Source organism: Ctenocephalides felis, unplaced genomic scaffold (genome assembly GCF_003426905.1).
Source record: "Ctenocephalides felis isolate EL2017-DRISC unplaced genomic scaffold, ASM342690v1 CF-g0.4_SCAFFOLD_01886, whole genome shotgun sequence".
Taxonomy (NCBI): domain Eukaryota; kingdom Metazoa; phylum Arthropoda; class Insecta; order Siphonaptera; family Pulicidae; genus Ctenocephalides; species Ctenocephalides felis.
In genome coordinates, this window is record NW_020538040.1 from 15135919 (window position 1) to 15162099 (window position 26181).

The window sequence follows — 26181 nt, forward strand, 5'->3', positions numbered from 1 at the left end:
ACATCGACAGAAAATTGATTTCAATTTTCTGTAGAATGCGATTCAATCATACATTGTGCAAGGACCAGTTATACCGGTTTCGGATCGTAGATAATAACAAATGCATATGTGGAGCTGCAGAAACAATTGATCACTTATTTTGGCAATGCCATCTTCATAATGAACATCGTAATAAACTATACAAATGTCTGAGTGAAAAGGGAATGTCATTTCCAATAAATACAGTCATATTAGTCGCTACAAACAATATACAAATTTATAAAATCGTTTTGGACTTTATTACTAAATGCAAAATAAAAATTTAAGTTTCTTAATTGATATCTGTGTGTATATGTAGGTATGTGTATGTGTATATATAAATATATATGTGCATGTGTGTATGTGTATATATGTATCGATATGTATATAGTTAAGTTTAGATATATATATATATATATATATATATATGTGTATATATATATATATATAGTTATAATTAATATTATAAATGTCTGTAATGTGCTAGATAACCATAAGGTTGAAGCCAAATAAATAAATAAATAAATAAAAAATATAATGTCAAAAGATCTGGAATGCCAAAAATCTTACTACAGAAAAAAATCTATTATAAAAATTACATTTATTTACAAAAATAATCACAGATAATAAGGGTTACCATAAAACATCTAAATAACATACAAATAGAAACAATATTGTCAAAATATTTTCAAGTAAAATAAACATGAATTTATGAAGGAACAGAGTTTTTTAAATCTTAAATACTAATGAATTAAATTAAATCTAGACTAACTAACTAATTCTAACTAAAATAAATACATAGAAGTTAAAATAATATATTATATAACTGAATATAAATTTCTTGCAGTTGTCGTAATTTTTTAGTCAATGAAATAATATTTAATTAGTTATTATAAAATTTTCTAAGTAATAACATTAATTTTTAATAGACAACGGCGTACAAACTATTTATGTAAAAAATATTAGAAATAATTTGAAATTTCATACAATCATTCTTCTATATAACTTATTAACTTTCAACTATATTAATTATGAATAAAAATGCTGATAATAAATAACAAAAATGTCGATATAGATTTATAAATGTTAGCAATCGCCGTTCTAAGTCGAAAATAACAACCAACATAAAAAGTACATGTATTCATTAATAATATCTAACTAGAAAAAATTATGATTTAAAAAGGCACGAAAATTTTTTAAATAGTACTTAGGAATGTAGCTGTTGAAATACTACAATTTAATAAATTTAAGCTTCTAACGCAACATTTGATTAATAAATTTGATAAGATTTGCACAATTTATATCTTTACTTAAAAATCTCGTTGAACCTTCAAGTTTTATAAAAATCATAAAATGTTGGCTTATTATTGCATAATCCTTCAATATTATTGTAATGATAATGAAGGTAAAAAATGTTTATATGTAGTTTTTTAATAATTTTTTTTTCTAAATTTAGCATTCAATGATGACATCAACGTTAAATAATCCATAATTCAATATAGTGTAAAATTATTATCATCAATTACTAATGCATTTCTATTTAAAATTTAAATCCTCAAATATATTGCTTTTCTAAGGCCACAGATATAGATTTCTTTTTCTTTAGGACGGAATTTATAAATACTTCTATACTATTATAATTGCAATACTTATTAAATTATTTTATAAAAATTATTCTATCATATGGGATATTATCCAATCGTGGAATTCTGTAGCATCTGTAAAAACTATGAATTCGTTTACGTCGCATTGTTTTGTTATTTGGTCGACCAAAGAAACCGAGACAATGCCCCTCAATGTCCATCGACCGTCTTGGGGCAACATGAGACCTCCACCGGAGTCACCATTGCAGGGACCGGAGCCCCTTGCTCCTGAAAGAGAAAACGATGCTTAAAAGTACCGATCACGATTTCAAACTGACAGAAAATCGACTTTCACTTATCTTGAGCATATTTACTTGGTCGGGTTAAAAAAATTTACTTTATGTTTTAAAGTGTTAATGGGTTCTGTGAGCATTGTTTTAAATTGTTTAGGATTTTTTAAATTGTTTTTATGTTGCTGAATTCATTTTATTAAGTTTTAGTTAATTCACTCTTAAGTTTTAGTCAAATCACCAATGTAAATTGGTTTGCAATCTAAACAATTAATTTGATTGGCCTGCTTCGTGTGGATGGGGGGTGTTCGAGCACCCGCTTTGGCAATCTGATATCGTACAGCAGCGATGTCAATATCCACATGTATAATATAGATTAAAAATGTGTTTCTAATTGAAAATAACCGATTTCGAGCACTGCAGTGTGACATTGCAATAGGAAATCTCTCACACTATTCTTCCTTGAATCGAGTTGGAGTCTAACTCAGCTCACAAACCTGCCTTAAGGCAGTATTACTCACTACATATTAGTAGAATTTTGAAGTCTGAATAAAACGAATATTTTTATGTGAATACGAACGCTATTTTTTCTCTAATTTTTTTTCATAAAGAGCTAAATTACAAATCTTTTCAAACCGATTCGAAACTGATGATTTTTTATATTTATTATAATTGATAAGTTATTTTTATTTTTATCTACTTACCGGCACAGAATGTTCTGTTCGATGTAATGAGATGTCTAAATTCTTCTTTAGAAAGTAAACAAGTTTCCCTAGAAACAACTGGGACTCTGGCCATCCGCGGTTCCGGCGTAGTTTTCCGGCCTGATTCGTCTCTGCCCCATCCTACAACCTGTAATAAGAGCATGAATTGTAAAAGCACCTAACCTTAGCAATTGTTAAGTCAAGCTTTGATAACTATAACTAATTGTTTTTTGTTAAATATTTTGTTCATAAAAATAGCCCTAAATCTGTCTCTAAGCTCTTGGTGTTATGTTTCCACCGGACAACGTCTTAAGTTTCCAGTGAAACTAACAACTTGAAAAGCAATTTGCGCAAAGTATTTATAAAGATGACTACATTTGAAAGAGTGGGTATAAATCTAATTCTAGATAGTTTGCAGAAAAGATGGATCATATTTTTCTCAGTTTATAAATCCAGCACCTGGTACGATCTAAGTCTAATTTTTATTATATTAAAGCAAATCTTACCGTTCCATTCATTCCAATAACGCGTTGTAGATCGTTGGATCCGCGCCAGAGGCAAATTGGTCTTATAAAATCTGTGAATTCTATTCGTATTCTTAACATTAACAATGCAATATCGGCATCAGTTCCTATAGTATTCGGTCTGTAATCTGGATGAGGTATGGCTCTATCTATTGGAGCCCTTATTGCATCTGCAAACGATGAACATACATTATTTTTTTAATTTTATATTGCAACATTTTGAAAATTTCTTCATTATTAATGTTCATAAAACAAGCGCAAATAATATTAAAATTTTAAAAAGCGGATTATCTCGTTGTATATGGTATACCAAAAATCTCAGTAATAAGATGTTACATAAAAGATAGATTAGCAGAACCATAAGTGTTATACCTACTCATAGCCTACATTCATATTGTTCACAACATATTGCAATGTTTAATTATTACTGAAAAATTATTTAAACCTAAATTGGTACATAAAAACGCACTTGGAATTGATTTAGAAAATATACTTGATTCTTCACTTTTGAGAAAAAATTCCTTTTATTTTAAATATTCCATTGAAGAAATAAAGAACTTGCAAATAAATAGCCAGAATTCTATAAATATATAAGTAGCAAAAAGTATTTAATATGAATATTTTATAACAAAACATTCATAATAATAATCTATCATTCGTCAAATTCGACAACCTATTTGAAACTAGTTAAATTTAGTTTTATTCATCGAATACATCTCGCATAGACAAATTCAAAAATTAACATATTTTTATTACCAATGTTAACGATCGTTGTCAAAATAATAAATGTCATCAATAAATCTATCAAAAACTCACCATCTGTCCACTCGTTGATATTGTATCTCCCAACTATTAGCAGAATATTTTCATTTTCAAATTGCCTGTTGTCCAATCCGAATAAGCAGTGTGCGGCTGCGGAATAATAAATGGTAAAATTTAAATTTAACATCTAGACAATAATGCTAATTTTATTTATGATAAACTAAAAACTAACCTGTCACAACAAGTCTTCGAGAGACCAATGTAGATCCACATTTGAAATTCAATCCGGTGTCTGTTACGACATAAAGTGCTACCAACCAAGGCCAGTCGCCTTTGGACGTTATCTCGCCACCAACTACTAGGTTGATGGGTCTTGGTGCCGATTGGCCGCATATTAAGTTCATTTCGTTCAATCTGGAAATAGAAATAAAATATTTTCAAAGGACACTGAAGGATTGAAGACAAAAAATAGGCAATGAGCAAGATGAAAAAAAAAATTATTCACCATAGAAAACTTGCAAATACATTTTATATAATCTCGTTACTTACACATTTGGTCGATCTATCCTTGGTGGTACACCAGCAACTGGTGGCCTAAAAGCCGGAGGCCGGTTTGTAGGACGAGCTGTTGATGGTGGTCCATTATTTTGTCCAATGGTTGGTCTCGTACTCTGCGGTGCTAAGTTTCCCCAATCTACTCCTGGTTGGAATTGATTCGTTCCTATAAGAAATAGTATTAAGATAAAAAAAGTAAAACACTAATAAGCTATTCTGAAAGTAAATGTATTTTAGATTGCTTTTGTTTTACAGTATTTTATTGAAGATCTAAGTTCTATAGCAAGTTATGTAACAGTAGTCGCAAGAATATATTCTTTCTTTTCCTCCGAGTTCTGAATTAATAATCTCTGGTTCAAACAATTCTACCTTGGTTTGTTAAGGGGGTATTCTAGTTTAGAACGATGAATTTTAGGTCATTTCTAAAGTGTCGTAAAAGAAAGCAATTAATGTTTTTACTATCCATTTTTTTACCACTTGTTTATTAATATTATTAAAATACAAAACAAAAATTAAAAAATAGAAAAGTTGAAAATTGTAAAAACTGTCAGCTGATGAAGTGGGTGGTCTTAAAAAATTGGCACCTCAGTCTTGACATGATTTCAGCCCTCCTAACTATCGGAAGTGCCAAAAATAAAAAGATTATTAATCTACAATGATGTCGCAATCGCCCGAACTAGCGATGAGTAAAAAAAATTTTTTTTTACAAATTGGCAACTGTTTGAAAAAAAAAAGTATTTTTTTACTGTTTTTTTTGAGTTTCTCGATTTTTTTAAAAATAGTAAAAATTGGAATTTGGGGATAATCCTAGTTCGGGCTATAGATAGGTCTACAAACAAGACTCTCTGAATATTTCGAGTGAATCGGTCGATTAAAACTCGAGAAATCGTGTCAACAGTACTGAAAAAGTCTGTTCTACGAAAAACGCATTTAAAGTTTTGCGTGAAGCCAAACCAGTATGGAGACCGAGTCAGTAAAAAGCCTGTATCTCCGGAAATAATTCGAATTTTCAAAAACCTTCTCGTACCCATATTCTTAGATAGTTAAAATTTGAAAATATGAAATAAAAAAAACGATTTTTTGAATTTCTACACTAGAATACCTCCTTAAATATAAGATTTTTTCGATATAATTCAAAGAACTTTATTATGTCTTTCATATATTGGAACACAATAACTTTCAAACAGTGTAAAATACTACAAAACATGTGTTTTACCTTGTGTTGGTCTATTATTCACCGGAGCTTGAGGTCTTCCAAACTGTGATCCTCCACTACCTCCATTCCACTGGTTTTGGTTCTGGTTTTGGTTTGGATAATTTCCAGGATACCCATTATTATTACCATAATTACTCGGAGTTTGCGGATTAAATGTTGGATTGAAAGGAGGATTTGGAGAAATTGCAGGTCTATTCGGAGGTCTTGGTCTAACATACGACCAAAGATCATTGTCTCCATTTTGCTCATTGCTGTCAGACCCAAAGTGAAGTCCAAATTGTTCGTGTTCCATACCATACATGGATGAAGGTGGTGGTCCAAAATCGTTATTGGTGTATAATGTGTGTTCCAACTTTATGGTGGTCACAACACCTCCAACGTCTATAAGACGACGAAATATAAAAAAGGGATGATAACCTATAGAGAAGAGAAGGACGAAGAGAAAGATTTGTGTTATTAGTGGTGAAAGTTTAGAAGATGACCCATGGGGTATCTACTGGTTTGATTCTGAATACTCACACATGCTGGTTCTGAAAATACTTGGATACAAATAGATGGTCCATTTCTACTGAACTACTCTAACATGCTGCGGTGTATATACCACCTTTTATTATCAATAAATGCATTCTAGAACATTTTTTGATAGCACAATTTAAGAATTGTGCTATGTATCATTCAAGTGGGTAGACCATATTATAAAAAATATGTAGGACTTTTATTTGTAGTATAAGATGGATTCTGGACTTCAACGAAACCTATTATTACTGAAAGTTTGCAAATTGAAGAAAGGTGGATTTGGAAAAGTTGTAGGTCTATTCAGATATCTAGGTCTAATATATGATCAAAGATCATACTCCTCCAGTTTGCTTATTATTGTCTTGTCCAAAATGGTGATGGTTTTTTATGTTGTAAATTGATATGTGTAAAATTATTAAGACAGAAAGTAAAAAAAAATTCTACAAATTCTCAACTTGAGCAGTGGGATTATCCACTATTTATTAGAAAACAAAAATAATGCAGGAGACCCAGCAAAATTTTACCAAATCTCACACAACTGGGTGGAGCTTTTATGAAAATTTTTACAAGCAATAAGAAAGTTTATGCAAGAATTAAGTCTATTATGAACAATTTTATTATTTTATTTTAAAAATAATGACAAAATAAAGGTGAAGCCTCAGAGCTTCAAAAGAAGTATATGGTTTGATGGTTTGATCAGAGTTTACCAGAACAATTCTAGGGTAAGTTATAGTAATAGCAAAAAAATCGAAAATAAATATTCTGCATATCATTACGTTTTAAGGTCTTCTGAACATTTTAGCATACCTTAGAAAAAATGGATGTGTGTGTGGGTGGGTGCGGATACAAATTTTCGTCGACGATTTCGAGAACACGGGTCAACCGATTTGAATAATTTAAAAAATATTCGATTTCTATTGAAAAGTAGACATGTTGATTAGTTTCTGGCAAAGGCAGGTCCAACCGATTACAAAATACGGGGCAAAAAGTGCCAAAAATGGTAACTCAGTTTTTGAGAGAACGGAACGTTCAATTTAAATAATTCAAAAAACATTTAAATTGTATTGACGTGAAGAAGAACTATTTGAATTTTTGGGAAGGCAGGTCTGCAGTTTCAGAGATCCAATAAAAAAAAAGTGAAAAAAAGCCATTTGGCGGTAAAAAATGATCATTAAATTTTTAAAAAAGGTTATTTTTTTCCAAAAATTTTAAAAACCTCGAAGATCGATTTTTTTAGAGTTCTAAAAGAAAATTGAAAATTTTTTAAAATTTTTAGTTTTTGGTACGGAAAGTTCCAGCAATTTGCCTTTAGGCACGATGCCATGCACCACTAGTTATTAAATTTTTACAAAGTAATTTTTTGATATATTTGAGAGTGAATCCTATAAGATTCGGGTAACTTTCTTGTTAATTTTTTTTCAGTAATAGTTCAGCTTTTTTAATTAAGACGTTAAGAACAAATGTTTAGTATCTCTATATGTTTTTTATGCTTCACTTTAATTTAAACATGTAACAATAATTGCCAAAAATGTTAATATTTCTTTCGTCCACGCATGATAAGTTCGAAGGACAATCTTCACATATAACATTTTTCAAACGATTAAATTATAATATCAAAAATAATTTATAACACCGATTTGAATTCATTCACAAGTTTTTTTTTTCATATAAATATCAAACTTAGTATCATAGAGGTTAAAATCATGCGTAATTTAAATGAAATACATATTGAATGTACAACTTTTAAGAGACACATCAAGAATTGATAAAAAGTTTAAATCGCAAAATTATACGAAAAACATGTATACATTCATATTTCACGAAACTTAATGTATATATTACATTTTATTACCTCGATGTATGTAAAGTGTTTATGGTACATGTTTATGTTAAATATATTTCATGAATTACAACTATCTCCGGTTTAGAGACATTTTTACGATGTTTGCAAATGACCAGAAATAATTTTTATTATTGTAAAATTAACAAGTTCGAAATAATTAGTAAATAGACATGCATAGATATGATAAAGTAAGTAGAAATCAAATCTATTAAAAAATTATTCTACAAATAAAATAAAAAAGTATTAGCCCAATAACTACGTTTGATCACAAATGCTTCTTCATATAATAATTATATATTATAATTTTTTACATAGTTTTTTTAGTTACTCCAAATAAAAGATTTAATTCTTATTTTTACTTTGTCCAAAAAAGACTAAATTTTCATTATATAGATTGTTTGTTTGCATTGAAATCATCAAAATAACTTTTATTTATTGCAAAGTTTTGTGTCAATATTTTATTTAATGAACGAAAAAAACGGAGTTCTTTTGGATTTAAAAAGAAGGAAGTATTAAAAGTATTTACGTCAGAGATTAGGTCTGATCCTGATATTCCTGAAAGATTTAACAGTACTATTTAACGAGGATCATTTTTTTACCAAATTTTCAGTAGCCTGTGTTCTAAATATTTTCTTCACTTTTCTATGCAATTATTGTTTGTCACAGCATTTTGAGAATTTAATTAAAATTAGTCAAAACTTATTGTTTCCGTGTCTTATATTTTGCAATATAAAATGCCTAAAAAACTTGTAACTTATCTGAACATGCTATAAAATGTATGTTCAAAATTATATAAATTGTTTGAAAATGTTGTAAATTGTTTGATAAAGTTGTAAATTGTCTGATAAAATTGTAAATTATTTGAAAATATTGTAGATGGTCTGAAAATATTATAGATGGTCTGAAAATGTTCTAGATTACCTGAAACTTATTTAAAGTGAAAATTTAGATAACCTGAAAATGTTGTATATTATCTAAAATTGTTATAAATTGTCCGATAAGTTTGTACATTATCTGATAAAATTGTAGATAGTCTGAAAATATTGTAAATTATCCCAAAATATTGTAAGTTGTCTGAAAATGTTGTGGATTGCTTGAAAATGCTGTTGATTGTCTGAAAATATTGTGTATTGTATGAGAATGTTGTAAGTTGTCTGAAAATGTTGCAAATGTTCTAAAGATGAAGAGATACGTTTATAAACACTAGGTAAATTTAAATAAATGAAAATTCTGGAAATATTCTGACGTAAAAAAGATAATAATTTTTCGGTTCGTAAAGAAAATAAATCATTTGGATCAAATGGTTTTTGAACTGTCCAATTGGGCAGACACGTTGAAGGTTCATTTTAAGATTTTGCTTTATTTTATGATATATTAAGAGAAAATATATATACTAACAAATGCATATAAATGTACAAACATATATACACAAGCTGAATATTAAAAGAAATGAAATTTTGTGAAATTTCTGACAATTTCACACGTACTAACACTTTCCCTCGTAAAGATAAAATAGGTTAAAGTACTTTTCCTCATATAACTTGCATAGATTTCACAAATATGAGATTTTGTTAATAACAAATGAATTTTTATATTGAATTTGTAATTAAAAAATAAATTTTTATATTAAATTAGAGTTTACGCATTGCATATATTTTTTTTAACCTTAAAGGAATTATGCTGTGACAATAAAGTTGAGGCATCAAATAAGTCATGGTTGAAGTTTTTTTATGAGAACTAGTAATTAACAAATTAATTTTTATATTAAATTTTAGTCAGAACGTTATGGATAATTATGAGAATGTTTCTACCCAAATAAAATATTATGTTAATGTTACAACAATTAGGTAAAGTTGAAGTAGTTAACAAAGTAAGTTAAAGTTGAAGTATTTCTAACTTCGCGTAGTGTAAGTTAAAATAATCGCAAATAAATTGAAAAAGAAAATTTTTGCATATCTTTATATTTCAAGACTTCCTGAACATTTTGTTATAGCTTATAATATGAAAAAAATGAATGTACGTGTGTGTGTGCGCGCGTGCGTATGTGCGTATGCACAGATCAACAAATTTGAATGATTCAGAAAACAAATCGAATCCTATTGACAGGGAGATGCTTTAAGACGTGCTGAACATTTTGTTATAGATTAGAAAAAATGTATGTATGTGTGTGTATATATGTGTGTATGTATGTACGGATACAATTTTGCAGACGATTTAGAGCACGGGACAACAGATATGAATGATTAGAAAAACATTCGATTCTTATTGACAGGGAGATGAAAAAAAGATTCTATTCCTTTAATGCATTACATATAAATATTTTTTTATCTTATTAAAATAAATATTATAATGAATATGTTTTAAATAAATAAAAAAAATCATAATATATAAGAAATAGAACGCGTAAAGTTATAATGTGGTCTAACGTAGTTTTGAGCTAATACAGTTTGATAGGTATCTACTAACTACAAGAACTACAGTATTTTTTTTAATAATTATATACATATTAATAATTACTTATTGTCATTATTTTTATTTAACAATTTTTAATTTTGTGTTACCTTGTCTTCCTTGGCATATTGTTCGACCATTTAAAATTATAGCCGATAATTTGGGTATCGGATCTGGCAGAGGAAATCGCACCCTGTACCTCACTGGTCTACGCGCCAGAATGTCTTGTAATATCAAAGATCTTGTCGAGACTAGTTCGATTTTCCCAAAGTAATTCTGAAAGAAAATAATAGTAGGTAATTGTTTCAATAAGATCTCTAAAGTAATATAAAAATATTTTTTTCAATCATTTCCTAATGTATCATCGTCGAATTTCGAATTTAGAACTTTGTCGAACACAATCCTGACAAAAAGTCGCTATTATATGATTATATATTTTCTTTACAATATTATAATAAAATTGATAGTAAATTTGATTTTTGAATCTCAATTAAAAAAATGTTGCTTTGAAAGAAGAAAAATAAGAACAATATAAATAATTAAATATATAACTAATTACAAATCAAACAAATTGGCTGGGATGGTACATTTGGAGATATTTCACATATTAATAGTACACTTCATGGAAGACCTAAACATTTAGATAATTTTGAATTATGGCACTGAAGAGAAATGGGAATAGAAATTCGGCAGCTAATGTAAAAAACCACAAATATTGCATTCAGAACTATGAAGATCGAGAAAAAATGAAAAATCGTCATTACTAGAAATGATTCTGAGATGAAATTGACTTGGACTCACTCATCATTATCATATCAGTCCAAGAAGAATACAGGTGAATATTAACTTTCATGGGATAAAAAAAACAACAGAAAATGATATTCTTGACCAAGTACTTATACATGTGGAATGAATTTATTTTTACTAATATATTAATTATTGCCTGTAGCTCAGTGGAACTACAAGGTCTCAAGTTCAATTTCTGTCTTGGACAGCGTTAGACTGATATCAATTACAAAGCAGTAGCGATATCAATTGTGTTGTGCTGTGTTGTTGTATAATAGTTGAACAGTATCTCCGAAACCGCTGGATCTGCATTACCAAAAGTTTACCCAATTTTTCATTCAGCCAAAACAAGTGATATAATTTTTGAATCATTCAAATCGGACACTCCGTTCTTTCAATATTGCCATTTTAGCACTTTTTTGCCCATATCTCCAAAACGGCTGACCTGCCTTTGTCAAAAACTAATCAGCACCTCTCCTCATCAATAGAAGTCGAATGTTAATTGGCATCCGTTCTCTCTTTCAAATCATGGGCAAAAATTTGTATCCGCTCATACATACGCACACACACACAACACATTCATCGATTTTTTCTAAGGTACCCCAAAACGTTCGGAAATCTTTGAAATGTTTATATATATACTAGCAAACCCGACGAACTCCGTTTTGCCACCAGATGGTTTCGTGAGAAAGATGAAGAAATTTTTTGTTTGTTTTATATTTGAAAAGGAAAAATTTGATCAGGAAGGAAAACCCGACTTATTTTTATATTTATAGAAGATATATATATATATATATATATATATATATATATATATAATCATTTTAATTTTTTCTGCGATTACTGTAACTCACCCTAAGTGAAGTTAAAAATTAAATCGTGTTTTTTGAAAAATAATAGGTTTTTAGTTTAGCTATGAAACGATTATAAAAAAGAATGCGACATTATTTGTTAAATAACTCTAGAAAACAAATAGTTTTAAAAAATATATAATTATTATGTCTTAACAACAGAAGCTAATATCTACTTATAAAAATATTCATTGCAACTTGTCACCTAGCAGAAATATGCAACTGCTTTTTCAAATGATGAGTATGCATAATAATTTATTTCCCATGTGCATGTTGTCATTTGGGGATTTTTCTAAAAACTTAGCTGAACCGCGTGGGTTTTTATTTCCCATATCATATCTTGTATGTATGAACTAACGACGACCTCAAGTTAATAAAACGAACAGGTTGTCTTCTCTTGTATTGTTTCTTAGTAAATTTACATACAGATGTACAAGAAGACAATAGTGTTGATCGATTCATTCTTACTTACTGAGGCACGCTTCTGTATATTATTAACAGTAATTCATAATAATTAAATTATCGAGTCAGAATGATTGGTGAAATAATATTTATAAACAAGCGGGATTATTTTTAGTACGGCGCAATTGACTCATGTTTTTCTTTCATTGATCATCAATATTATATATTAAGGCTTAACTAGCTGTAAGTGGAATTCTGTCTTAAGGCAATTAAGGCATCGTGCCTCAAGGCAAATTGCTGGAACTTCCCGTACCAAAAATTATTATTTTTTTAAAAACGATTAACATTCTTGAAAAAAAAATTACTTTGAAAAAATAAGATTTTTGAGAAACTAAATTGGACAAAAAATTACTTTTTTTTGAAAAAAATTTTTTTTCAAAAAAAAAAATTTTTTTAATTTCTTTTTTTTTGAAAAAAAAAAATTTTCTTTATTTTGACATATTGTGGAAGATCTGAACTTTTTTTCAAAGCAATTGTACTGCTTTAACTGCATAGGAACAAAATATAAAGCGCGTAAGCGCCGCGTCGCTGTCCAACGCATAAGCATTGGTACGGAACCCATAAGAATGTTAACAAAATGTATACTTATTGTTAAAATCTCTATAAAATATCTGATGATTTGATGTGCATATGTCTAATGATCATTTTTGACCGCCGAATGGCTCATTTTTTTACTTTTTCCTCCATATCTCCGAAACCGCTAGACCTACCTTTATGAAAATTTTATCGATTCTTCATCTTGTCAATACAAGTGAAATGTTTTTTGAATTATTCAAATCGGACGCTCCGTTCTCTTAAAAACTGAGTTACCGTTTTCGGCACTTTTTGCCCCGTATCTTCGGAACGGCTAGACCTGCCTTCGCCAAAAACTAATCAGCACGTCTCCATATCAATACGAATCGAATGTTTTTTGAATTATTCAAATCGGTTGATCCGTGTTCCCGAAATCGTCGACGAAAATTTGTATCCGCACATACATACACACACGTACATACATACACACACACATACACACACACACACACACACACATACATCCATTTTTTCTAAGGTATGCCAAAATGTTCAGAAACCTTTGAAACGTAAAGATACATAAAAATTTTCATTTTCGATTTTTTTGCGATTACTATAACTTGCCCTACGGGAAGTTAATAATTAAGCTAATTAATGAAGTCGATGCAAATTTTATGGTTTATTTTAGCTTGTAAGTCTCTCGTGGTGTATTGATTAGGAATGTGGAAGACTAAGTGTATTGATTGAACATTGGTCAGTTCGATATCAAGCAGTATGATTTTCACTTGAGATTATATGATTTTCACGTGAGGTTATAGATCTCAAATAAAATCTCAAGTGAAAATAGTCTTGTCCTGGCATTTCTGCATCAAATTAAAAATATATCATCAGTAGTAGGAAATTCTAATAGGCCTACCGTTGGGCTCATTTCTAAAGACTTTAAATTCTAAAATTTCAAAAAGTTACATTTTAAAATTGTAGAATTTGGATTAAAATGTATGTTGGCAAACTAATTAAATAAAAATAATAATGAGATATACAACTAATTATACTTTAATTTGTAAGCGAAAACAGAAAAAAGATCTGGGAACGCTTAAAGTCTATTTATATTTTTATGTAATTCAAATATTATATTATGAATTGTAGCATTTTTAAACAGCATAAGTATTGAAATATAATTTTGGCTTTCTAATTACTGTAAAAGAAGTTTTTAAATATGTTGCACGAAACTATTTTTTTATATCAAAACTTGTCTTAATATCAAATAATTCCAAAATAATTCTTAATATTAAATCAGAAAAATGAAAAATTATCGGAGGAAAGTGGAAGTTAACTCAAATCTAATGTTTTAGTCTTTGGGGGGCATCCATTAACCACGTGATCGATTTTTGAACTCCCCCTTCCCTTTGGTGATATGTGGTGATATTTAAAATTACCCCCCCCCCACTTTCCCCCACCAAACATCACGTATATTTTTAGTTACGAGAAACAATTGTAATTTTTTTTATTTTTTTTTTTTTGAAAATGTTTTTTTTTTAAATTCGGGTAAAAAATAAATACACGTTATATCTTACTATACCCCTCCCTCCCCCTGAAAACCTCGCGTGATTAATGGCGGGTTAAAGCTTTTAGGCTTTAACTCTCCATTATCAGCTATTAAAATCGCAAAATATTATTGATCATTTTGATTACCTTAGAAAAAATGAATATACATTGTTAGGTATTTATATGTTTAGAAAAACAGCTGAACTGATTTGGATGCAAAAATTCGCAAAACCATTGATTTTTGGCAGTCAAATCCTGCTATTTGCTAAATTAGCAAAAAAGTGTAAAAAATTTCGTCCACGTTGTAGCCCACAATTTTGAATCGATTTTAAAAATCATAAAACTCGTTCGAAAGATATTGGTTGGGAATCGCGTTGATTAATTTTTGGCAAAGATCAGCCGGGCCGTTTCTTCGTAATTAAATGTTGAAAAAAATTGTTTTAAGGATTTTGATGATACTTAGTACGACGATAGATTTCATAGTCTAAAATAATATTTAAGAAATAAAAATTCACCAAAGTTTGCAATTGAGCCCTGCGCATAAGCCATTAATAATGTACGTTCTGTGTTCGTTCGTAGATAGCTACTGATTACAGTTGACACTTTAAAAAAATACATTTCCAGAACCCGAAATGGATGATGAGTGGTAATAAATGAAATTAATTTATATATTTATACAATTACAGACATCGTAAGTATATTTGAAAGACTTTATTTAGAAATAGCATTGATTAATTTATAGTGAAAGCGAAAATTTTATTTTTGAAAATATATATAAATATTTGAAGGCATTTTACCTAAATATCTGTATCTTAATTCTCGTTGATTAAGTTGATTACGTATAAGTATCGGGAAAAATGCTTTTTACAACTAGTTTTTTTAATAATGTAACATTTAATATAAATCTTTCTAATATGAATTAAATTCGATCACACCCTATACTTGGCAATAGCAATGCAACTACCTGTATGATTCACCCTTTCACAAAACCTAGGTGTTAAAACTCATATAATAATGTCCCATAATAAAATAAGCAAATCGCACTTTTTCTCAATAGAGAGGAAAGGATCAACAAAGTGTAATAATCGAAATTTATCTTTCTACCTGTAGAAGATTATTTCTTATTACAAAAACAGGTGTCGATGATTTTGAGTTCGCTCGTAATACCCAGAACTAGAACGAACGGTCGACAGAAGATGCGGGGAAATTTTGGCATAAAATTATTTCTGCCCAGCCTCGAAACCGGGAAATACGTCGTGATAAAAGTGAAATAAACCTTTGGGAATACTTTCATCAATCGATAAATTATATTTTTTTTGAATAAAAGTTAGTGCAATTAATCTATTGTGTTGTGATATATGAAATTTTGTGAAAATGTGTCAGTGAAGTGAAAAATTAGACTTGATAGTGATTTTATGGAAAATATGAATATTACAATCAGACGTTATCAGAATCTTAGGAATTATATTTTTGTAAGTTGTTTTGTGGCTGAGGGTAAATATGATTGAAACTCTATATTGATCGACTGACTTATTGCATTAAATATGTAATTTAGAAATTTCAATCGTGAATTGACTCAACTATAAATCTTGTATTTTTTTAATTATTTGTCTGATACATTTAAAAATTGACAATATTTTCTAAAACCGTGATATCCCACAACCCAAGATAAATATTTTTTATTATCTTATAAATTACAATCTGTCTATATAGAAAGACATTGAGTAATTAATTTGATAAATTACATAGAATTTTAAAAGAAAAACCCAGTGGTTCACCCAGTGTTCTAAATTATGTCTAAATTAAGTTTTGATACCCAAGATATGAATGTAAATATATATAAAATATAAGCTAATTTTGAATTAAACACCTAAGTGAATTTATATGTATTTAATAAAAAGTGGTCCATTGATATGATTGATACTCGAAATTAACAAGTTTAAAAAATTTAGTAATAAGAATCTTTTTCTACGAAAGAAGGCAGTAAGAAAATGTAATTTTCTTAACCAATTTACAAATGCTAATAGCTGGTAATAATTTAAAAATTTATAAATATTTAAAATTTAAAAATTAAGAATGCAAAGATCAGTTTATAAATTAATTACGTAATAAGATTTAAACAATTTTACGAATAGCACCTGGCCAAATGATGCAAATCCAAAGACAATAACAAAAAAAAAACCTTTTTCTTAACAACAAAATGCTCTAAATGTAAAAGATTCATATTTATCATTCATATTATAAATTAATTGATAGTGTAAAATTTAAATCTACTTTAAATTTTTTAAATCTTTTACAGCTCTTGACAAATAAACAGTAAGCTTTTTGTTAAATTAATTGATTTTAAAAGATTAAAATTTGTATTATAAAGCATATTGCCTCTATCCCCCTATTAGACTTTCTCGCTTTAGACGCGTTTTTGACCCTGCAAAATCGTCTTAACAGGGTTTTACTGTATATATTATTTTTATGAAATTTAAATGATATAATCGCTTAAAATGATTTTTTGGATTTGCAACCCATTGGAAGTAATTTAATAGAATATAATAGTAATAGTACTTGACTAACAATTATTGAACTAAAATTATTGGAATAAAATAAATAATTGAGATTGATAAAAACAATGATAATAAATAATGTCACGTATTGTTTTAATTTGTTTATAAATCTATTTACATTCGGATGTTAAAAAATATTTTCAGCAATAAAGTGGAATGACTGTTGATTTATTGGGCAAATAGTACAATAAATACAGGACAAAAATATAACACTTTCTTGAATTTTATATTTTCATGATAAATTTTCAATAATATTTTTTGAATATTTGATTCTTTTTATTCTATATACCGAATCTCCTGGGAAGTACAATTTTGCGAAAGCAATTTTTTCTTAGTAATTAATGTAAATGAGTTGGTATTGTTTGGTTAAATTATGTCACAAATTAGTGGAACGGCTGGTGTAAAATTTTCATTCAATGCTATTTTTTTCATATTTTGATTAGAATTTGAAATAGAATTTTTCAAGCCTCTATTACAAGTTTTATGGCTAGTCACGTTATTAAAGATTTACTAATTGTTAGTATTTTTTTTTTCATAATTTGTATCTCAAATATTTCATGTTTAGATATTGCTAAACTTGAAGATCACATAGCTTTATTTTGAGGATATGAGGAAACAACAGTGCCATTTTTTTTCAAGGTTTATGATGAAAAAAAAATTGTTCAACAAGTAAAATTTTTATTGGCAATAATGTATCAAATATATTGAATTTAAGTACATATATAAATCTATAAAAATTTGAAAAAGTTAATATATTGTGTTCCTCTTATTCAATATTTAAACATTTTAATAACAATTTGTGTTGTACGATAGGAATCTTTGATCTGATAATTTATTAGAAACATCTACGATTTTCGTTTAAAATCTTAATGAAATAAATTTATGTCTCTTATTTCTACTAATTAAAAGCAAGTTAAAATGAATTTAATTGTTTCAATATATTACATTAATAAGCAATTTATGAGATTAAATATTAAAAGAATTTAAAATTTCATTATCGACCGATTAAGGAAAAGGTGGATCAATTAAACTTTACCAGGGCTAATAAAAATTAATTATTTATACTAATATATTTATGTATATAAATCAATTATATAAGTACTTATTAATTCACATTGTTAGTGGTAATATAAAAGCAAAAATGTTTACAAAATTATAAACTTTACTTCATTAAACAAATTGTTGGTATTATAATTGGTGATACAAAAACTGCTTTGTCGTTGGATTTTGATAAATTTTTATTACAAATTATATTTTCTCTGTACATACCGTGGGCAGCACTGCTCTAATAGTCAAAAGTACATGTATTGTGACCGTTTCTCCAATCATTGGGCTAGGTATCTCCAAAAGTCCAATCCAATCTGCACCATCAAAAATATATTGGAAAATCCTGGGGCAGGGAGATACATTTTGGCATTCCGCACCGCCAGACATACTGGCCACTAAAATCATCCAACACCAAATTATTGTGGATAATCCGAATTTTTTGCAGGCCATTGTAGAATTTGTTAAATTATAGAAATTATCGAAATTTTTAATACGATTTGCACATCATTAATGGAGATTGGTTCCAATTTAACTTCCAACGTTTGGGTGAATCACTATAATTTTTTCGATTGTCTTGATAATTGATTGATTTTTTTTACACAAATATTTAGATTTAAGGATTTACTGATTTTATTTCAATTAGGCACTTTTGGGTAAAGGAATTTTACATATATTAATTTTTTTATATTAGTAAGACTTTGAGCAAATTAACTGCTTTTCCTATTGAAGTTTAGAATTTTTTTAAACAATTTGCATAATACGTATATTTATTTTAACAATGACAAAAATTGCAAAATTAACGAGGATTGATTCCAACTTAACAACTTATTTTGTGATTGATAATTTAATTTAAGTGATTCAAGATGATTTTATTTAAATTAGGCACTTTTGAAGAATAATTCTGGAGTAGATGTGCTCTTTATTTAAATATTCTGATGCATTAAAAATCAATCAAATTAATTTGTAAAATGATTTTTGGCACTAGAAAAATGTAAATCTGGAGCCAGTTTCACTAAATTTTTAAAACCAATTCAATATTTTATATTTATTTATTTAATTCACTTTTAAAACTGTTAGTAATATTTTAAATTATTATTATTTCAATTATTTTATAAAATTAACACTGGATTTAACAAAAACGTAAGAAATTTAATATCACACTAATCATTAAATATTTATTTGCTTTATAAATTGAATAACAATGCACAAGCTTTTAGATAAACAAAATTAACAGGTTTAAAAATTTTGATGGTTATTATTTTTATCCTCTGTTGTATTTAATTAATTTCGATAATTTTCAATTTATTTTTTCACCAAGTTGATTTCCAATAAAGATTAATTTTGATATATCTGTAAATTGTGGATTTTTACTAAAATGCTCACTTCCAAAAACACTATTTTTGTTGCTAATTGTTCAAAAAACGGTCTGGTTTAAAAATTTATTTAATTGGTTTTTGTACCCTTTTGTATTAACTTAATTTCTTGAACTATTTTAGCACATTGGTTATAAATTATGATTAATTTTGAGTCCTCACTTCCAAGAAAACTACTGTTAATTGTTCAACAACGTCCTGGTTAAAAAATTCATGTAATTATTTTTTGTCCACTGGTGTTAAATAATTTCGGTAATAGTCATTTATTTTTATGCAATTTTTTAAACACTTTGGTTATAAATTATGATTAATTTTGATATATCCGTAAATTGTCGATCATCACCAGAGTCTTTCACTTGCAACAAAACTACTGTTGTTAATTGTTAAAAAAAAGCGTTGGATTTAAAAATGTATGTAATTATTTTTGTCCACTGTTGTAATAATTCAATTTTAATAGTTATTAATTACTTTGATGTTAATCTTGAAACACTTTATTATTAATTTTGATATATCCTCAAACTGTCGAGATTTTCACTCAAATCCTCACTTCCAACAAAACTACTGATGTTAATTAAATCCACCATAACGATGTATTTTTATTTCGTTGTTTCTGGACACACAGGATGTTGTTCCTTATAAGGTCGAACCCTTTTTGCCTTTTTGTACACAAATCGTTATGTATTTATATGTGGAAAATAATATCGGCATCGATCGATGGATTTCATTCAAACTCCCCGCAGAGACTGTGGAACACTTTTGTCGTATTTCAAATGAGAAATCTTTAAAGCGATTTACAGTTCTTCCTTTTTGCTGTATTTGTTTATATCTCTTCGAGTGGCGTGTACCGGAGAAATATAAAATATATATGTATTTGTATTTGTATATATATGTAATATCTTATATTTATATGTATTTGGGTATTTATTTGTATATATAATATATATTTATTTGCATACGTTGTTTATTCGCGAGCCTGAATCGCGCGATTGTGGTTTCATGAAGTGGATCTCCATTTATTGTAAGCCAAGTGCATAGAAGGAGAGCTGATAATTGATTGTATTTTTTTTATCATGTTATTATTTTTTTATTATATTGCATACTGTTAAATAATTTTGTCGATTATTAACTTGCCTTTAGGTAAGTTATAGTAATTGCAAAAAATGGAAAATGAATGTTTTTGCATATCTTCACGTTTCAAAAGTTTCTGAGCATTTTGGCATTCCTTAGAAAAAATTGATGCACGTATGGATGTTTTTTGTAGCATGTATCTCATGTTAATTGAATTATTAAGGCCAGCCGACCAGACTCAAAAGGAAAATACCTGGAGATCTAATATAGTTTTTTTCTTCATATTTGTCTTTAGTTTTTTTTATATATATTAATTCTAGTAATTTGTAGATCATCAATTGTAAACAACTTGTCAGCATTCTCTGCTAAATGTAATTATTTTTATAGATTGCAGAATGAAAATAAAATAAAAAAAAAAAAACGTTAAATGTATTGCATAAGATTATTAAATGTAGTCATAAGATTTGAAAAAGTATAATGCCCTAGGGTAAGAAACAGTATTACAATATATTGTTTTACACCCTATGTAATGAAATAAAAGTTTTCAAACTTAAACTTAATAATGCTTATGTTTGTGTGTGTGCGCGGATACAAGTTTTCGTCGACAATTTCGGAAAAACGAATCAACCGATTTGAATAATTCATTCGATTCGTATTGATGGGGAGACATGCTGATTAGTTTTTGGTTAAGGCAGGCCCAGCTGTTTCAAAGATACGGGACAAAAAGTGCCAAAAATTGGCAATTTAGTTTTTGAGAGATCGGAGCGTCTGATAGCAATAATTCATAAAACATTTTATTTGTATTGACGAAATGAAGTACTGATTAAATTTTTGGAGAGGCAGGTGTAGCGGTTTCAGAGATCCAATGAAAAACGTGTCAAAAATGATCATTAGACATATGCACATCAAATTATTAGATATTTTATAGAAAGTTTAATAATGTGTGCAAATTTTGTTTATATTTCTATGGGTTCCGTAACAATTTTTATCCGTAAAACTACGACGCGGCGCTTATGCGCTTCGATATTTTGTTTCTAAAACAGATACGCAGCGCGATTGCTTTAAAAAAAGTTCAAAATGTAAAAATTTCAAATTTTTTCAAAAAAGTCAATTTTTTTCAGAAATCTCAAAATTTTCAAAAAACTAGTTTTTTCAAAGTTTTCAACAAATTTTAAAACTTCTTTAAAAAAATAATTTTTGATACGAGAAGTTCTAGCAATTTGCTTTAAGGCACGATGCCATGCACCACTAGTTTGTCCCATGTACAGAAAAGATCCTTGTATTTTTTTTGCTATATGCCACACTGTCTATACGTTTATCACAGCAAATTTTTCTTTTAAGTTACCAATTAGAAAATAAAAATTCATTAAAATCATAGTTTATTAAAATACGTTACTTTTCATAATCTCTGACAATGTTTAGAAGAATTTTTGTATTTTTAACCCTTTCAACTCGCGAATTCCGAAATTTGTATGTATTTTGCCGCCGGAGCGGCATCCGAGTGGAAAGGGTTAAAGTAATGATTCGAATACTGCAGTTTTACTTGTTCATTTCACGCCAGGTGTAAAAGTTACTAAAAATGAAAAAAAAATTACCAATTACAGATCAGATAATTATTTTTGTAAAGTATAAGTAACAGTCTGCATTTAATAATCAGATTTAAAACTTTGGCAATAAATATTTGCAGGGGAGGAAAACAGTTTGCCGTAAATCAATTTTCTATCTTAGACACAGAGCAGTCAGTACACAATTACTATATTTTAATAATTGTTTTTCTAGTTCATTTTCGTTGTTTGATGCTTGTGATATTAAAAATATATTATCATAGGGCAAATTTTCATATCATGGAGTATTAGGGGCCAATTCTTCGATAGAATTGAAATGTTCTGGTAACGCTGTTATCGAATCCACAATAAAATTCGAATATCTAAACAAATAATCGCCTCGTAACCCTGCAACTAGTCTTCCAACTTTTAACGGAATATTATTTTAAATTATTGATATTTCATAATTTACTTTGATGTCTGCATTTGTGGAAATTTGCATTTGGTAGCCAGCGCTTCCATTAATGTGATGAGAATCAACATTGAACCATCTAAATGGCAGAAAACAGGGTTGATGTTAAATGTTTTCTCAGAAATGTGATATTGCAAAAATGAAATAACATTGCATACAAATATTTGCATAAAAGTAAAGAAAACAAAAATCTAAGTGTTTGAAAAAAAAGAAAGAAATGCAAACATGACTATAGCAGAGGTTTATACATCCATTTTTTTACAACTGGAAATCTTATGTATAATTGTTGAATATGATATAGAATATGTACCTATACTAATATTATGTCTAGTTATTGGAAATTTTTGAAATACTATAAAATAATTAGAAAGAAATGAAAAAAAATTAAAGGCTAATTACCGATTTGCTTTGTATGAAGATCTGTACCGAGAAATTGTTCAACGTTCGCAGAATAAATATTATAAAATTTATAGTTAATTTTTTTAAAAAGTTAAGAATTATGTCAAGTTGTTCGTGAAAACATATTAGAAACAATTTTATTGCATTTTCATAATTATATATCATTTTCCCATTACTTAATCTAATCGGTAATAATCACGTGAAAACGTTTTAAAAAGATATTTTATCATTCATCATTCCAAGAAAAGCCATGAAAATTATAATATGTAGGTAATATCCGTATGTATCCGGATTTATGTAAATTTACAAGTATTTAATATGATACAAGTTATCTGAAAATTATGTCATCAATTTTTATAAAATCATATGTTTTTTAAATGAATTTCAAAATATCATAAATAAAATTATTAAAAATTGAAATAAATTATACGCTTAAATCTTACTAAAATTATTTAAAGTTATCTGGCAATTTTAGCTAATTTTTAATGTTTTTTTTAATAATTTCAATTAATTTTACTAAATTATTATTAAACATTTTTATATTTTAAAGCTATGTTATTTTTCTGTTACTGTATTTATTTAATGTTTTGTATGACTTTAGCTGAGTGATGACACCTATTCCGTGTCGACACGTACAAATAACTAGGTGTAAGTGACATTTGCAGTAAAGCAAGTTGCATTAAAAATCAGATACCTGTAAATAAAGTCAAGTTTTCAGCAACCTTTAAAATTGTTACAATAAAATATAGAAAATTTGATGTGGCTAATTTTTTCAACGATTAATACATTTTTATAATTAGACTACTTTTCATAGACCTATAATATTTCAGGATATTCGTTAAGACTATGCATTCGATCACGATACATTTTTTAACAATTAACGGGTAATTACTGGAACGGTTTTTACCTTTCCAAAATCGATTCAGGATTTTTGGCAAAAACGTGAACGAAATATTTTGAGCTTTTCATATAAAAAAACGTTCTTATCTAGTATTATCGACCGGTTTTTAATTTTTTTAAATCGATGCAGCCGTTTTTGAAAAAACGTCGACGAATGTTTTGGCTTCTACTTATTTTTCAAATTTGGTGTTCTTATTGTTCTTATTTGGTGAAACTTATTTTTCAAAATGATTTAAAATGACTTGTAACGTGGAGAAAACGTAAAACTAGTAAATATTTTTTTTGCAAAAACATAAACTTCTCCTTCGGCAAATCGACGATTTAATTAAGACAAATATGTACAAAGTAATACATACATATACAGAATTGTTATGTTTTCTCTCGTTTCAAGTCATTTTAAATCATTTGACACCAAATTTGAAAAATAAGATTCTGAATAGTTTGATTCCAAATTTTTAAAAAAAAGTATGAGTGTGTCAACTTTGTGATCAACTTTGCAAAAAGTATGTGTTTGTGTGTGTGAGCCGATTTTTCGATCTTTTGTTCATGTTTTCTCGTAAATGTATGGACTGAAATAAAAATTTAAAAGTCATTCGATATATCTCAATAAGGACTTGATTAGTTTTGCACAATAATCTGCCAAGCCTTTTCTTTGTAATTAGCAGAAATTTATTTTAAATACTATTTTAAGTAGTAGACGTCAACTGTAATCAGTAGCAACAGAACAGACAGATGTTTTGGCATAGATTCTGATTAGAATCGCTCAAGCACGAAGCGAAATTGTAAACTTTGATGAATTTTTATAAATCAACCGCTTATCGTAGGCCTATAATAGTTTATTATGTTATTTCAGATAACTAAACCTATTGTTATACAAAGTTTTATGAAAATCGTCAAATTTGTTTTTTAAATAATTACGAAGAAACGGCTTGGGTGATCTGTACCAAAAACTAATCAACACGATTCCGAACTAACATCTTTCGAACAGTTTTTGAATGTTTAAAATCGATTTAAAGTTTTGGGTTAAAACGTGGACGAAACTAGCGGTGTATGGCATCGTGCCTTAAGGCAAATCGGATGCTTAGTTCTCTCAAAAACTGCCATTTTTTGCACATTTAGCTCGGTATCTCCAAAACGGCCGGACCTGCCTTTGCCAAAATCTAATCACCATTTCTCCCCGTCATTACAAATTGAATGTCTTTTAGATCATTCAATTCGGATGCTCCATTTTCTCAAAAACTCGATTTCTATTTTCTGCACTCTTTGCTCCGTATCTCCAAAACGACTAGACCTGCCTTTGCCAAAAACTAATTCACACATCTTCTTGTTAATAGGAATCGAATGTTTTTTGAATCATTCAAATCGGTTTATCCGCGTGCCCGAAAACGTGGACGAAAAATTGTATCCATACATACATACACACATCAATTTTTTGTGAGGTATGCCAAAATGTTCAGAAACCTTTAAAATGTGAAGAAATGTAAAAATTTTCAAATTTCGATTTTTGGACGATTACAATGACTTCCCCTATGGGAAGTTAAAAATTACACGTTTTTACTAATTACAAAGAAAAGACTCTGTCGATCGTGACGCAAAACTGACCAACGCTAATCGCTATCTGGTTACATCGAATGGCTTTTGAATTTTTGAAATCGGTCCAGCCGTTTTTGAGAAAACGTCGATGGAAGGTCAAAAATCGGCATTCACACACACACACATGCCAAATTTGGTCTCATTCTATTCAGAATGACTTGAAACGTCGAAAAAAACATAAAACTAGCAAATCGGATTTTTTCGTGAGAACGAAAACTCCTTCGGGACCTTAACAATAAAGTATGAAAATTTTACTACATTAAAAGAATTTGAAATAAATCGATCCGTTACAAGAGTTTTATTTTGCTGTTTTGCAAACACATACGACTTTTCAAACACGATAAAGATTATTTATAAAATGATAAAAACACTTATCGCTAGAATAATTTTTATTTAGCGATTAAAATCTTACATAATTATTTATGAATATATTTTACATAGTTACACAAATGCTATCGAGTCTTCCATATAGACGACAGAAATAATGCCCTGACAGTTCAAGGTTAGAGCACGTTTTAGAAACTTGTAGTCTAGTGTCACTTTTTAATTTCGTTTATTTTATATTTATTATAATTTAATAATGGACAGGTGAGTAGACAACAGATAAT

General features: G+C 28.3%; 2 protein-coding genes across 5 annotated transcripts in view; one reads left to right on the forward strand and one right to left on the reverse strand.

Annotated features, from left to right (window-relative positions):
* The window catches only part of LOC113376431 (putative tricarboxylate transport protein, mitochondrial), a 59217-nt gene that overhangs the window by 27297 nt on the left and 5739 nt on the right, over positions 1 to 26181 (forward strand). Inside the window, exon 1 of one of the 4 annotated variants that reach the window (XM_026616334.1) lies at positions 25943 to 26075. The exons of 2 other annotated variants lie outside the window; for them this stretch is intronic. Coding sequence is in view for 1 of the 2 variants with exons in the window: in XM_026616332.1 (XP_026472117.1) it covers positions 26154 to 26161 (8 nt within the window). In the remaining variant the exon portion in view is untranslated. Of the gene's footprint in view, positions 1 to 25942; positions 26162 to 26181 lie in introns of those variants that run through there. One more of the 4 variants, XM_026616332.1, reaches the window with a different exon arrangement.
* On the reverse strand, positions 1626 to 18736 carry LOC113376430 (serine protease gd-like). Its single transcript, XM_026616330.1, has 9 exons — positions 18447 to 18736; positions 10573 to 10738; positions 5653 to 6033; positions 4431 to 4602; positions 4114 to 4295; positions 3936 to 4031; positions 3102 to 3289; positions 2596 to 2743; positions 1626 to 1889 (listed from the first exon to the last, which is right to left on the reverse strand). Exons 1-9 carry the CDS (start codon positions 18672 to 18674, stop codon positions 1690 to 1692), a joined length of 1761 nt encoding a protein of 586 aa, XP_026472115.1. The 5' UTR covers positions 18675 to 18736; the 3' UTR covers positions 1626 to 1689.